Source organism: Cardiocondyla obscurior, linkage group LG13 (assembly GCF_019399895.1).
Source record: "Cardiocondyla obscurior isolate alpha-2009 linkage group LG13, Cobs3.1, whole genome shotgun sequence".
NCBI classification, from domain to species: domain Eukaryota; kingdom Metazoa; phylum Arthropoda; class Insecta; order Hymenoptera; family Formicidae; genus Cardiocondyla; species Cardiocondyla obscurior.
Genome location: NC_091876.1, coordinates 2,524,388 through 2,537,544, shown reverse-complemented (window position 1 = coordinate 2,537,544; position 13,157 = coordinate 2,524,388). Strand labels below are relative to the sequence as shown.

The 13,157-nt window shown below is 37.1% G+C and overlaps 3 protein-coding genes across 4 annotated transcripts in view; 2 read left to right on the top strand and 1 right to left on the bottom strand.

Annotated features, from left to right (window-relative positions):
• Positions 1-579, top strand: part of Lilli (AF4/FMR2 family member lilliputian) — a 168,937-nt gene extending 168,358 nt beyond the window's left edge. For both annotated transcript variants that reach the window (XM_070664969.1, XM_070664971.1), the window contains exon 18: positions 26-579. In XM_070664969.1, coding sequence (XP_070521070.1) covers positions 26-135 — 110 coding nt within the window. In that variant the 3' untranslated portion in view covers positions 136-579. The remainder of the gene's footprint in view (positions 1-25) is intronic.
• Positions 580-6,353: 5,774 nt separating this feature from the next.
• On the bottom strand, positions 6,354-13,074 carry LOC139107402 (uncharacterized). Its single transcript, XM_070664976.1, has 6 exons — positions 11,788-13,074; positions 11,438-11,713; positions 11,054-11,336; positions 10,616-10,952; positions 10,107-10,473; positions 6,354-9,997 (listed from the first exon to the last, which is right to left on the bottom strand). The coding sequence occupies exons 1-6, from the start codon at positions 11,905-11,907 to the stop codon at positions 9,410-9,412; spliced, it is 1,971 nt and encodes a 656-aa protein (XP_070521077.1). The 5' UTR covers positions 11,908-13,074; the 3' UTR covers positions 6,354-9,409.
• LOC139107405 (lysosomal aspartic protease-like) lies at positions 7,268-9,249 on the top strand. Its single transcript, XM_070664980.1, has 8 exons — positions 7,268-7,408; positions 7,475-7,719; positions 7,948-8,069; positions 8,140-8,339; positions 8,454-8,567; positions 8,648-8,801; positions 8,911-9,003; positions 9,076-9,249. Exons 1-8 carry the CDS (start codon positions 7,350-7,352, stop codon positions 9,247-9,249), a joined length of 1,161 nt encoding a protein of 386 aa, XP_070521081.1. The 5' UTR covers positions 7,268-7,349.
• Positions 13,075-13,157: the final 83 nt, after the last annotated feature.

Genomic DNA, 13,157 nt, shown 5'->3' with positions numbered 1-13,157 from the left:
GCTATTTTTTTCTCGTGTTATCCAGACTTTTTCATCGATTTGGACCGAAGATTGGGACCCCTGACATCGTATAGCTCACTACGCGAGCTTGTGCGTTACGTTCAAGCGGGTATAAAGAAGTTACGAGCTCTCTGACCACAGTGGCACAGCCCCCGACCACCGACCCCAAACTACATTACCTCCCTTCCTCAAAACATGGTCACTTACCCGACCATGTACACGTAGTTGTGTAGCATCGCGTCAATCTTTGTGACGTCAATCAACAATCAGCGATGCATAAAGACGTGAGAAACAGGGAAGGTGCGATAGCGGTGATATAGCGAAATCATGGACTATTTTCTCTGCGATAAGTGGTCTCGGGGGTGCGAACGAATCGATAACGAGGGTCACGGCAATCTAGAAAAAGGAGAGAAAACGGGAGCAGCTCGTGAGGTATCTTTTAGTCGAACGATGTGGAGGCATTCTTGATATAAATTTAGCAGCAAATTTATAGTCAATTGTAAAGCGCGTGTCTGAAGGGGCGAGAGGAAGATAGCCGACCGAGGGAGAGAGTCGTTTTATCTTACCACGGTGCATAAACGAACCTCGTGCACTTTGTTTAGAGCACGTGTTACTTACTCTTGAGGCGCAGTGAGAGAATCGTCGGGTGACGATGATATCGAGATGCTCGCTCGTACGACAATGCGAGCGCACTAGATTTCTAACGAGCCGCAGTGATAACTCGTGTCTATTTTTCCGAAGTGTCCGCTTTTGTAAGTTAACGCATAGATTTCGACGCGAGTTTGGGGAAGGGGGGAAAATCGAGAATAAGAAAAAAGAAATAAAAACGGGGACAGATGAGAAAGACCGAATGTGAAAATAAAGAAAAAAAAAAAAGTGAAATGGGTAGTAGAAGTGCCACGTAAAAGCGCCCGTGTGTTCTCGCTTCACGGTGCGTTCGACGTTACCTGAAGCATGAGTATCGCTTCGGCGATTCGAATGCGATGAATATAAACAATATATACATATTTAATATATATATAGTTTATTACCTATATAAATATATATAAATAGTTATAAAGATAAGAATATATTTAATGACACGAAAAGAGATACTTCATCTCGCGCGCCAGCGCCGTGTTTTCAGTATAGACGCCAGTTGTATTCGCGAACAGAAGATATCGTGATAAAATAAGAAAGAGGGAAAGAGCGGGCAGGATTAGAATGTTTTCCGATGATGGAGACGCGCGAGTAACAGGATCGACAACCCAAGATCAAGTGGTGTGCTATAGTTAAACTATAGACTAACGTTTGCGTGCGAAGCACACGACTCTTTTTTGTAGATAGATTACGGGGGAAGTAACTTAGATTAGAATAATTAATATACAAACAGGAAAAAGCAGTAACAAATGCGATTATACCAATACATATTATTTACATTACCTAGAGTTAACCGGGAGAAGTAAGTAGAGGTTCTTAGTGCGATTGAAAAGTAAAGAAGGAAAAATAATACCACGTACATGCATATACCAATAGTATGATTTAACGAAACGCAAGCGAGATGAATGAAACAAGACAAGCGCGCACGTCAAAAGTGTATTTAGACGATGTTTCGCAAAATGCATTCGCGTATGATTAGTGACAGATGCAGAGTTTGCTGTTACTGTTGGCGAATAAATTTTGCTCGAATATCGGATAATTAAAGAGATAAACACCCTTGCGCGCACGGCACGATACATTAACGAAAACAATGAGATAAAGAACAAGCGAAACCAAGCGGATAAGCAAGTTGCTCATGTGTATATTTTTGTAAATAGATATTGTGAGTGCCGCCGTCTTGAGGGCGATCTGCCGTCGTTAAGTTCGCGGTGGATAGGCCCGCCCCAATTTTTGCTACCACAGATCTTGTCCAGAATCGGGTAAGAGACTACAAATAGGGAAAAAAAAGGGATATGAGAAGATGTAACGAATCAACACACGACGAAATGTCCGTTGAATTCAGTTCCGAAAGAAGAATGCTCTCCGCGCTTTCTTTCTTTCTTTGACAATGGTCCGCTCATATGTTCGCGTATACTCTCTCAGACGAGTTTTTAATCTGTCCCTATTCTTACTATCGCTTCTCGATCACTAAATCGCGTCGAGAAAACAATTTTAAACGGTAGCTGTTCGAGTTCCCAGTGATTTGATTCGCCTCATGTCTCAAACGTATCTCTTCCCCCGCATTCGATTAATGAGGAATCGACAACGAGCGAATTGCTATTTAGCTGCGGAAAAGTAATCGTCCTTCATTTTCTCGATAAAACGCCGAATTTGACGAAATGCACTCGGAATCTGATCCCGAGCGGGACGAAAGGGTTCATCAAGTTTAAGATCAAAACGCGATCATGTAATTTAATACATATCCTGTTTAAATTTGATTTTCCAAAATAATTAACAAGCGTTCACCAATTAGAAAATGATTGAGAGACCGTACGATTAATGATTATTCATATAACACGAAATCACGGTATTGACTCGTTGCTAATGTTAGCAACATCGGGAAAGATAATAAAGAGAAAACACAGGCGGATTGGCGGGATCTCTACGGCCCATAGTTACTAAGCGCGGTCCAATGGTTCACGGGATACAATTTTATATTTCGCGAGTGCTAAAGGGAAGATAAAGAGAAGCGGCTAAAAGTAAAAAATTAAAATGAAGAAGTCTATTAAGGAGCTTCGAGAATATTTTCGAGACACATATTTATAGCAGATACATATATCAGGCCCATTTTCCCGCCAGGCCGACCGTCCAAAAAAGAAAAAAAAAAAAAAATAGAAAAAAATAGAAAAAAAAGCATGGGAAACGCGAACTTGACGAGACGCCAAGTCTATGTTCGGCATATTTTATCAAGAAAATAAAAGAATGGAATTTTTATTTATGGGCACATACAAGGGACGTTTTTACAACGAGCGGAAAAGGATCGTTTATGTAAATAATTATCGGTTCTTAGATTTTTCCTTTTATAACGTTCTTTTCGATAATTTCGAGCTGATGTATGTTCCTGTGTGACTTCCAAAGATAAGCGAAGGGTGCTGTCACTCCGTAAGAATGTCGCAGCGCGATTTTTGATCGGAAAGCATACGCCACTTTCTGGTTCCTTTATAAGTTCTTTACTTTTTTTCTTTTCTTTTTTTTTTTTTTTATTTGTTCTCTTCCCTCTTATTTTGTGTATCGATCAACGTGGTTAAATCGCGGAGTTACGCATGTTTTTGCTATCATTAATATCATCGTTACTGTTATTGTTAACACTGATGATATTATTGGCGATAACCACAGTCTGTTATACAATCTATAATAATAATGATCGTAATAATTATTATAATAGGATATAGGTAGTAATTAATAATGGTAACAGTAACGATGTTACTATTTTATTGCGTAATGATTATTGCGTTATGAGTAATATTACGTTATTATTTTTTTTTTCTTTTTCCCCCTTTATTATTTTTTTTTTTTTTTCGAGATATTTGAGTGAGAGAACGCCCAAGAAAACTTCACAAGAGGTGAAGTAATGCGCGGGGGGTGGAAAAGCGACAACACGTTGAAAGAAATGTACATTATTCCTACTTTAATTGCGAAACTGTAATATTCAGGGTTTTGATTGGGCAGACAGGTATCGTCCTCGTATCTGTAAAGGACCTTAATAGAGAGCTTAATTAACGCCGTTTGATTTGGTCTTCTTAGCTCCTTACCCAGCACCCCCTCACCCCCCCCAACCCCTTCTATCACACACGCGACTTCTTGTAAAATATTTATATATGTATATATTATTTATATATATGTATATATACTTACGACACACAGTACATTGCGTGTATATACATATATATGCTGAGGAGACGACAAGCGTACACACACACGCAATATTAATTACAATTATATCATATATTATTACATTATTGATAATTATTACATTGATGATTATACGCGATAATTATTTTCCTATATTCGTACGGGACGCACCGCGTCCAAATCTCTGAATACAAACGGGCGCTTTGCCGCCGCAAAAATCACCCTGTCCGTCGCGATTGTGCCAAAAAAAAAAAAAAGAAAAAAAAAGGAAAAAGAGGTAAAAGGTCGCGAGCCCGTATTTTGCGACAACCATGAACGTCGGTTGATTTTCAAGCAAGCCTCGCAGACTGACTGTATTCTCGTCCCTCGCATACTCTTATCAAAGTCCTCCGATAACGTCTCCGTAATGGGCGAGTTCCTTAAATCGTCTTTTATTTTTTTTTTTGTGTGTGACATGACATTTTTTTCTTTTCTTTTACGAAAGAGCTCGGTTCACGACCCTTCTGTCTGTGCTTTCGATCGGATAAACCGTAGAGCTACCACGAGACTTGGCGTATAATTTTATGTTAACGTATTATATGTGGATTATATAAGTTAATAAAATATTAATTATAATTAAATTTAGTAAATTATTGGTTTATTGTATCGATAACTTATTTTAAATTTTAATTATAGTTGCATTTAATTATACGACATTTTCTTTCCCCGAGACGAGGTCTCGAAGCCGAGCTCGTTGTGCAAAGTAGTGCGAACCGACGTGACCGGTGACCGCGGACGTTGCTTTCGCGTAATGGTTGAAGGGTGAACGAACAGGGTGGCTTAACGGCTGGCTGCGCGTTCCGAAGTTGGCAAAGCAATCGTATGCTGTTGGTTGGTACCGAGCAATGCAACCGTAATTTACGTTGTCGCGTCCGTGACAGAGCGCGACGCGACACGTAGACGGACTCCGCGTACGACGGCGAGGGTAGAAGCAGAACGAGATCTTCGGTCCACCCCTTCCTGACGGATCACCGTTTATTAGCTTCGTCGTAGGCTTCCAACGCGCGTCCGTAACGCGCTGACCAATTGCTATCGAAACGAACGGGAGTCGATATTTTTTTACTACAATTGTCCTTTTTACCCCTCCCTTACTTTACGTTTTGTCACGGTACTTGCGGCAACGCTAAGGGATGCCTACCCTCCCTTCGTGCGACGCGGAGTTTCGTTGAGTCGAGCAAGCAATATACGCGACAGACGGCCGTCTCTAATTGGCATTACGACCATGCGACATATATGTGCTGGAAAAGATATATATATATATATATACATATAGGTATGTATATATATGCATACGTACACACGAACACGCCATTGACTAATTACACGTTCGCTGGACATACTTAATAAATCGTTTAGTGACAGGCAGACAGACGGGCGAGAGATAGCCGGGAAAGGGCTGGCAAAGGGAGAAGTAGGCAGAATTAATTAGAGGATTGATATGACGGGAGGTATGAGCAAACGGCACCAAGGAGAGACCAAATTATATCGCTTAATGAGATATAATTACCTTATTTGCTTTGTATTTATTTTAATCGTTAATTAATTATTGTATTTATTGGCGCGGAGGCTGACACGAATATGTGCATAATTTCCTGGAGATACGCTAATTATACGAAACCTAATTATACGCGGATAAATGTAGCCGGCCGAGTCACTGAGACTTCTCGTTTTGGAATAGAATGGAATTCCAGATTTATGCCCCGTCTTAAACGAGCCCCGGCGACCGGCGGTCTCGGCCGCGCGCATTATCCTCCCCGTAGTTGCATACAACTTCCTCGTTAATTGCGAATTATTTATTAATTTGGTACACACGGACACAGTACATACAACACTTTCGACATGTAGCGCGGAGGGAAGGAAGTACAAAATTTACACATAGCGGACGCACGAAGTGACTTGTAATATTCCTTCGATGAATGTATCTCGTAAAACGTTCCAGATGCCTCACCTTGTACACCAAGTAATTGAATATAAAAACGCAGAACTTTAATAGTTACAGTATTCCATCCCCTTTTATTACTCACGTTGCCAGTACGGGAGAGCTCTGTGCGAATTGACATCGCAAATTTAAGAGAGAGAAAAAAAAAAAAGAGGGACTAACAGACGATCGCGTTGAGACGAGTTCTTTGTCAGCGTTACTCACTTTTCATTTTTCGTTCGAGAGACCTCGCGGGGTTGATTTTTCGGTCGATCGCACCCGTTTTAATTTTACCCCATGCGCGTCTGATTAGCCGATTCGTCTTTCGTCACAATTGCCATGCATTTCGGCTTTTTTTTTTTTTTTCTATCTTTTCGCTTCGCGACACACGTGCTTTCCTCGATGAATCAGTGCAGCCTTTGACTCTTACACCATACGCGAAGAGAGGAAGACAAAATAATGATAAAATGTATCACGTGAGACAACGGCGACAGGGGAGATAAAACGTGGGAAGAGAAAGACCCGTGACAATATATACATATACATATATATATCTATATATTTGCGAGATATTTTGTGAAACAGGGCTTTTTTACCTATTTTATAGTAATCTCAGCTTAAACGGATTGAGAGAGTGGGAGCGAAAGAGAGAGAGAGAACGAGAGGGAGAGCCTTTACTAAAAAAAAAAAAAAAAAAAAAAAAAAAAAAGAAATAATAATAAATTAAAAGTGATGTGACGAGGATGTTGTCATAAAATGACGTATTAAGGAGTTGATGAGCGGTCTGTAAATGCGTACATACATAGCATAAATACCGTCGTTTAATGGGGACGGTTTCACTATAACGTGTACTCTATACTTTCGTTTATGTTTTGCGCCTTAGATTTAGTATTATTATTATATTCTAATTATTATTAATTATTTTTGATTATTATATTATTACGTTTAAGATTCTTATATATAAATATATATATATATATAAATATATATATATTAATTATTATTATTATTATCATTGTGTATATGGTATAAATTGTAAAAAGGAACATATTTACTATATCATATTCATTTTACGGGGACATTCCCCCAAATGAACAAATTGTTTAAACTAAAATGAAGGAATAAATAAAATATTGACCAAATTAAGGGAAAGAATTTTTTTCTACCAGCAGCCTCTCGTCCATCCTTTCGCTGTATGCCGTTTAATTTTATTTAAATGTATTTTTAATACTGTTATTACCTATATGATAGAGTTTTATAAGATATTGACCTGGCTGTTTATCCTCAATTTAAAAGAACTCTTACTTCTTTAAATTCTAAATTTTCTGTTGGGGCTGTTTACCTTCCTGTAACAAAGCTCGCTGACGTTAGCACGATGAAACTACAAGGTGGGGATAAAAATGGTGAGAGGTATCACGTTTGCAGATCCACCAGCCAGTTACCCTTCGCTATCTTTTGCGCTTGGAAACGCGAAAGGATGGGGCTGTAATCTCTTTTGCGTTTAACGACTGTAAATTAATTACAACGCATCTAAACTTTTCTTTACTTCTAAAAACTTCAGCCGCAAAGAAATTCGTGAAACATGTACCGACTTTTTGCAGTGGTAATAAATCTCTTGTTGATTAATGCAGAATTGTACAGGTGAGCAAATTCCGCGTTTCGATATTCGTAATAAATACTGAACAGAGGTCTTTATGTTTCTTTAAGAATTCCATTATATTCGATGTACATGGATCAAGAATTGTCGACGGGAATCGAGACAAATACGAGGCAACTTCGTATCTTTAACAATGATTTGAGACGCGTTCGTCTGTTTGATTTTACGGATATTCAATACTATGGTTATATCTCTATTGGGACTCCACCACAGAAGTTTAAAGTGCTTTTCGATACTGGTTCCCAACGGTTGTGGGTACCGTCCATACATTGCGATGTCAAGAATAGTGATTGTTGTAAATATAACGTTGCTACATTTTCGATATTTACATGTGTATCATCTCAGATGTTCTTTCTGAGGTCAAGTGAAAATATAAAATAAGAATAGCAGTCTAAAATTGTCTTTTCATCTATATTTTGCATAAAATTCTTAAATGTTTGAATCGACAATTTTTAAATTAAAATTATTGTAGATAATTATTTTAGTATCGACCTTTTTAAACGTTTAATATTATTTCTTATAGATTCAGCATCTAATAGATACAACGGTGCAATGTCTAGCACGTATTATCCAACTAATATTCCATTCCATATTCAATATATGTTTCAAAACGTGTCTGGATACTTATCTATTGACGTAGTTAACGTAAGTTATTCTCAAATAATGCGAATTAATTAATTTAATTATAATCATTAATAATATCTATTTTTATTAGATCGCTGGCCTTAATATTAAATATCAACTATTTGGAGAAGCGGTAAACGAATTGGGAGGCATCTATTCTATGGTATTCGACGGTATCCTCGGTATGGGAAACTATCCTGTACAATCAGCCAACTTGAAAATCTCCGCTTTCAATAACATGATCATGCAAGGGCTAATATCGCGGCCCGTTTTCAGTTTTTATCTAAATCGGCATGTATTTTTTTTTTTTTTTTTTTGTATATGCACCGTAGACTTAAACTTTTTTTTTAATAATTAAACAATATCTTTTTATATGCTGCAATGTAAAATATATAATCTGCACAGGCATTTTCCAACGCGTAACGAATTGATTTTGGGTGGCTCCGATCCGACTTGTTACAACGGCGAGTTTACGTACGTTAATGTCACCAATAAATACTGGCAGATACCTATGGATAAGTACGTAGCAATTTTCTCAATTATATGTATGTTGACTGTGGATAATATGTCAGTTAATTGTCAATGCGATCGCGTTACAGAGTTCAAATTAATGATTATGTTTTCTGTGAGAATGGCTGTCAAGTTATTATCGATACCGGTTCTACCGGCATCATTGGACCATCATCGGATATCGCAATTATTTACAAATATATACAAAAACTTCTGACTAATAATTTTGAAAAAGAAGGAAAAGTAAGTAATAGATTATCGTACGCACAATCTTAAATAATTGCAAGAAATTAATAGTTATAGTTGAATAAAAATTAGTAATATGAATTATTAATAAGCTATCGTTTTATAGGTGAACTGCAATTACGTTTCCTATCTTCCTGACATCAATTTCGTCCTAGGTGGTAAGACGTTTACATTGACTGGTGCGGATTATACTTTTGAGGTAAAAAATATCGTCATGTGATTTAAATTGTTTTAGAACAAAAATAACGTGTCACGGTTTTATTCTTTATAGAGAGAAATATTTAATATGACGGCGTGTTACACTACCTTCACGAAACATTTTCTACCTGACAATTCGATATGGATTTTGGGCACTGTATTTATAAGTCGATACTATACTGAATTTGACATGGGTAACAACCGAATGGGATTTGCTTCTGCAAATAAATATATATCGTATTCATAAGAATTTATAGTAAAAAAGAATTGAATAATTTTAATAATAGCACGTCGACAGATTTTTAACAAGACATTGACTTGCTCATTGCCTAAATTTTATTTATAATTTATGAAATATTATAAATGCGTTATTAAATAAAGTATGTATGTAATAATTACATCACAAGTTAAAATCGTAATTTTATTTCTAATATTTTAGGAGTTTTAATGTTTATTCCAACTTCCTGTTTCTTTTTCAAGCTCTTTTTAATTTTTATTTGGTTTTTTGATTTGAGATTGGATCGGTTCATTATTAATTCTAATATAAAGATTATACTAGCACAACTGTATCCTATTATCAGAATGTAAAAGCTAAACGCAAGTTGTTTAAGTATCATTACCTTAAAGCTCTTCTTCTTCACGGTGTACTTTGACCTTTCGCGTCTTATCTCCTCGAGAAAATCGGTTCGAGATTTCAGAATTAAGCCAGCTTGCGTCATTTGTTGAATAATATTATCCACTCGTTGATACAGCGGCCAATCTTCACGAGTGACATACGAGTGCGTCAGCTCGATCAGTGTTTTCGATTTAATGAGAAATTGCCCCTTCATTCGATAATACAAATGGTAGCAGTCTCCGATGCATACAGCGTTTGTTGAATTTTCAACGAATTCCTTGCATTCCTCATACGTGACTGGCACATAACGCGACTCCAGAACGGGATCATTTAGTAGCTTCTGTACCTGTTTCGCTCCGTATATGGTGTATCCGAACTTCTACGTGAAACAAGAATAATAATTAACATATTAAATGGTATTAATTAACACATACATATTTCTACTGCAGGCGTAAAAAATATGCAGGCGATAAAATAATTATTATTACCTTGAGGTCTTCCATGGTGTTAATGTTGCTTTTATAAACCGGCACGGTGAGCAGAGCCGACAGGTGGCTTTGAAATAGAGCGTTGATGTTGAGAAACAGAATCAGTACCATGCATATAAAGATCCTAGTGGAACTAATTTTGGGTGGATGCAGAATTCCTACGCAAACGATAAGCCTTATCACCTGTAAATCGGCTTTTACGTATCCCTGGCTCTTCACAAATATCACATAAGCGAGCAGACTTATCGTGAGACATCCCACAATTACTTCTGGCGACATGAACTTCATTAGCTTGGTGAACTGCGAGATCTCCGGATTCGGTTGCGAGATTACACAGAGTCCTGATCTTGCATGGGGATATATATACCTAAAAATAAATAAAATAAATATTTTATATTAATAATTATTGTTTTAGATTAATGTTAATATATATTTTTAAATTTATATTACGTGATATTCATTAAAAGACGGGATTAAAATAAATAATACAATTTATTTCATATACTTACTTGACTTTCCACATTACAAGTAAAGGTCTCGAGTTCATACCGATGTCTATTCTGCCGTCGCTCAGAGGAGCCATTAAACCTAGCAGAGTACCATTTGGCCCTATAGTACCGAGATTGTAAATGCTGCCATTGTAAACGTTGATGCTTAGAGACGCGTTTAATTTGACTAAAAGTATGTTAATAATTTCGCTGTTATCGCCACGAAATTTCTCTCGATTCGGCGCGGTCCAGTTAATTTTTATATATGGCTCCATCTCGACAGCGTTTAATCGGATCTCATAGCGGTCCAAGGTAGTCGTCTTATCAAAATCCAGATTTTCGCATACTTTATCTCCGTCTAAAAAAAAATATAACAACTGACGTACAATTTCTTCAAAACGATTAGCATTTCGAAATAAAATAATTAATTTTAAATGTCTTATTAAAATACGAAAATACCCTCTGTGTATTTTCTTCTCAGTATTATCCAAGGATGGCCGTTCCGTCCTTTGGCGTAGTCCACTTCGTTCCAGTCGGCTGGCGTATTGTTAGAATATGGGTTGTACGTGTAGTAAACGATTCCATCTTTCGGATCAATGCATGGAAATATAACGGAAAGCAAGTCGAACTCCCAAGCCGACCAAAGGAATGAACGAGCGTTTATACAGCCTCGAGTTTCGGTTTCACGGTCGACTATAATATAAAATCCATCCGAATTCGCCCACGGGGAATCTTTTGTTCTCTGTATAAGAATATAAAAATTTTTACAACATAAAAATATTTGTTCAGTAAATTTATTTTTAATTTTTAATCGTCTCTGTACTATTTTTCTTTTTTTTTTACCTGTAAAATGGAGCGCAACATAGGCTGGGAGGACGCCACTAACACAAATCGGTGCGATTTTCGAAGAAAAGGGATAAAGTTGTAGTGCACGTACTCGTGAAAGGAATATCTTGTTCGGGCAAACTTTTTGAGAGCGTTAAATTGGGGAGTTGTTTCTCCTATTAAAGCTACTGGTACCCAAGTGAAAAACAGTTGTCTAAGAAATTCATTAAAGTCTCCGCCCAGCAGCAGAGTTAATTCGGGTTCTTTTGGTCGACATTGCTCCAAAATTCCCACCTACAAAAAAATAATAATTATATTATTATATATTACAACATATTATTTAAGTTATTTTTGAAAATTTAACTTACCATCGCCACGACTACGTTTTTGAAAGTGAGCCTCTCTGTCGAGGTGTCATTTTTAATAAGTCCGAGAGGAAACACGCTTGCGACTAGTAATGAGAGCAGGATGAGACGTGTGTTCGACATGCTTTCAAAAGTTTCATCACGAGATCGTCGGCGTTCCAACGGGAAAATGATCGAACGTCAGAACTGCCTTACAATATTGTTTTTCACCCTGATACATTTCTTTCACTTTTTTTTGCCAGCGTGATCGATGGGATCACGCTCAGATAAGCGCCCAATACATTTTTCTTTTTATAATGCGGTTTTACGCCCTTTTGTTCATTTGGGTAAAGAGATAGCGTGATGTTGAATGCGAAGCTATTATTACATAAAGACATTATAATGTCGGGAGGTATAATAGCTGCAGTAATATCGTTCTTCTTCGACATGCACGATATGATGTGATTAAACGAATATGTCGGTGTAATAAACGGGTTAGTCGACTATAGAGCTTGACGCGACGGAACGAACTGAAAGATGTTTAACATTGCTCGTTAAGTCTGTATTCACTGCACAACAATATGATCCGCGCGTCCTTTTTGTGAATCATTTTATTCTATTTTTATGCACTTAATTTTGTACGCTGAAATTAATTCAGTAAGGATTTTTTTTATTTGCGCACGCGAGTTGATTTAATTTTAATTTCTGTCTCTTTTTTTTTTCAATAATGAAAAAGAAAAGAATAATACGATTGTTTTCTATTCTAATCTATAAATCTCTTAGCAATATAATTAAGTAATATTTGGCATTAAAATTTATTTCTTTCCTGCATTATTATTCCCTAATGTATTTCCATTATTTCACGAGATCATCACGTAACGACAAGTGTGATTCACGAATGCTTTTATGCTTTTATCTGTTTCCGATAAAACGAGATAACAGCGTGATATTTCACAATTGTCTACCAACATTTTCGGAATTACGGACACGAATAGATCACGATCTTTGTCAAAATTAATGGAAACGCAATAAATCTGCAGTATAAAAGTAAATACGTTCTTTTAAGAACAGAAATTGCGCTGCATACTTATATCAGCTAATTTAATATAAAAAAAATTTAATTAAATAATAAATTAATATTATTTTAATGTAATTATGTCGCTGTGTCGCAGACGGCGCGTTGCGAGTGAGAGATTATCGACGAGTTCAGTCAGGTTGGTTCAAGGAACTCCGGGTTGAGTAAAAATCTCCTTGCGACCGGCGGCAAACCGGTTGCCGAATAATTTGCGCAAATAATGCAAAACGCGGCGCGTCGTGCCCGGTACCGGGTAGTTTTAATTCACAGATATAACGCGACCACTTAGCGCGCGCCGCGAGCGAATTGATGATCGGTT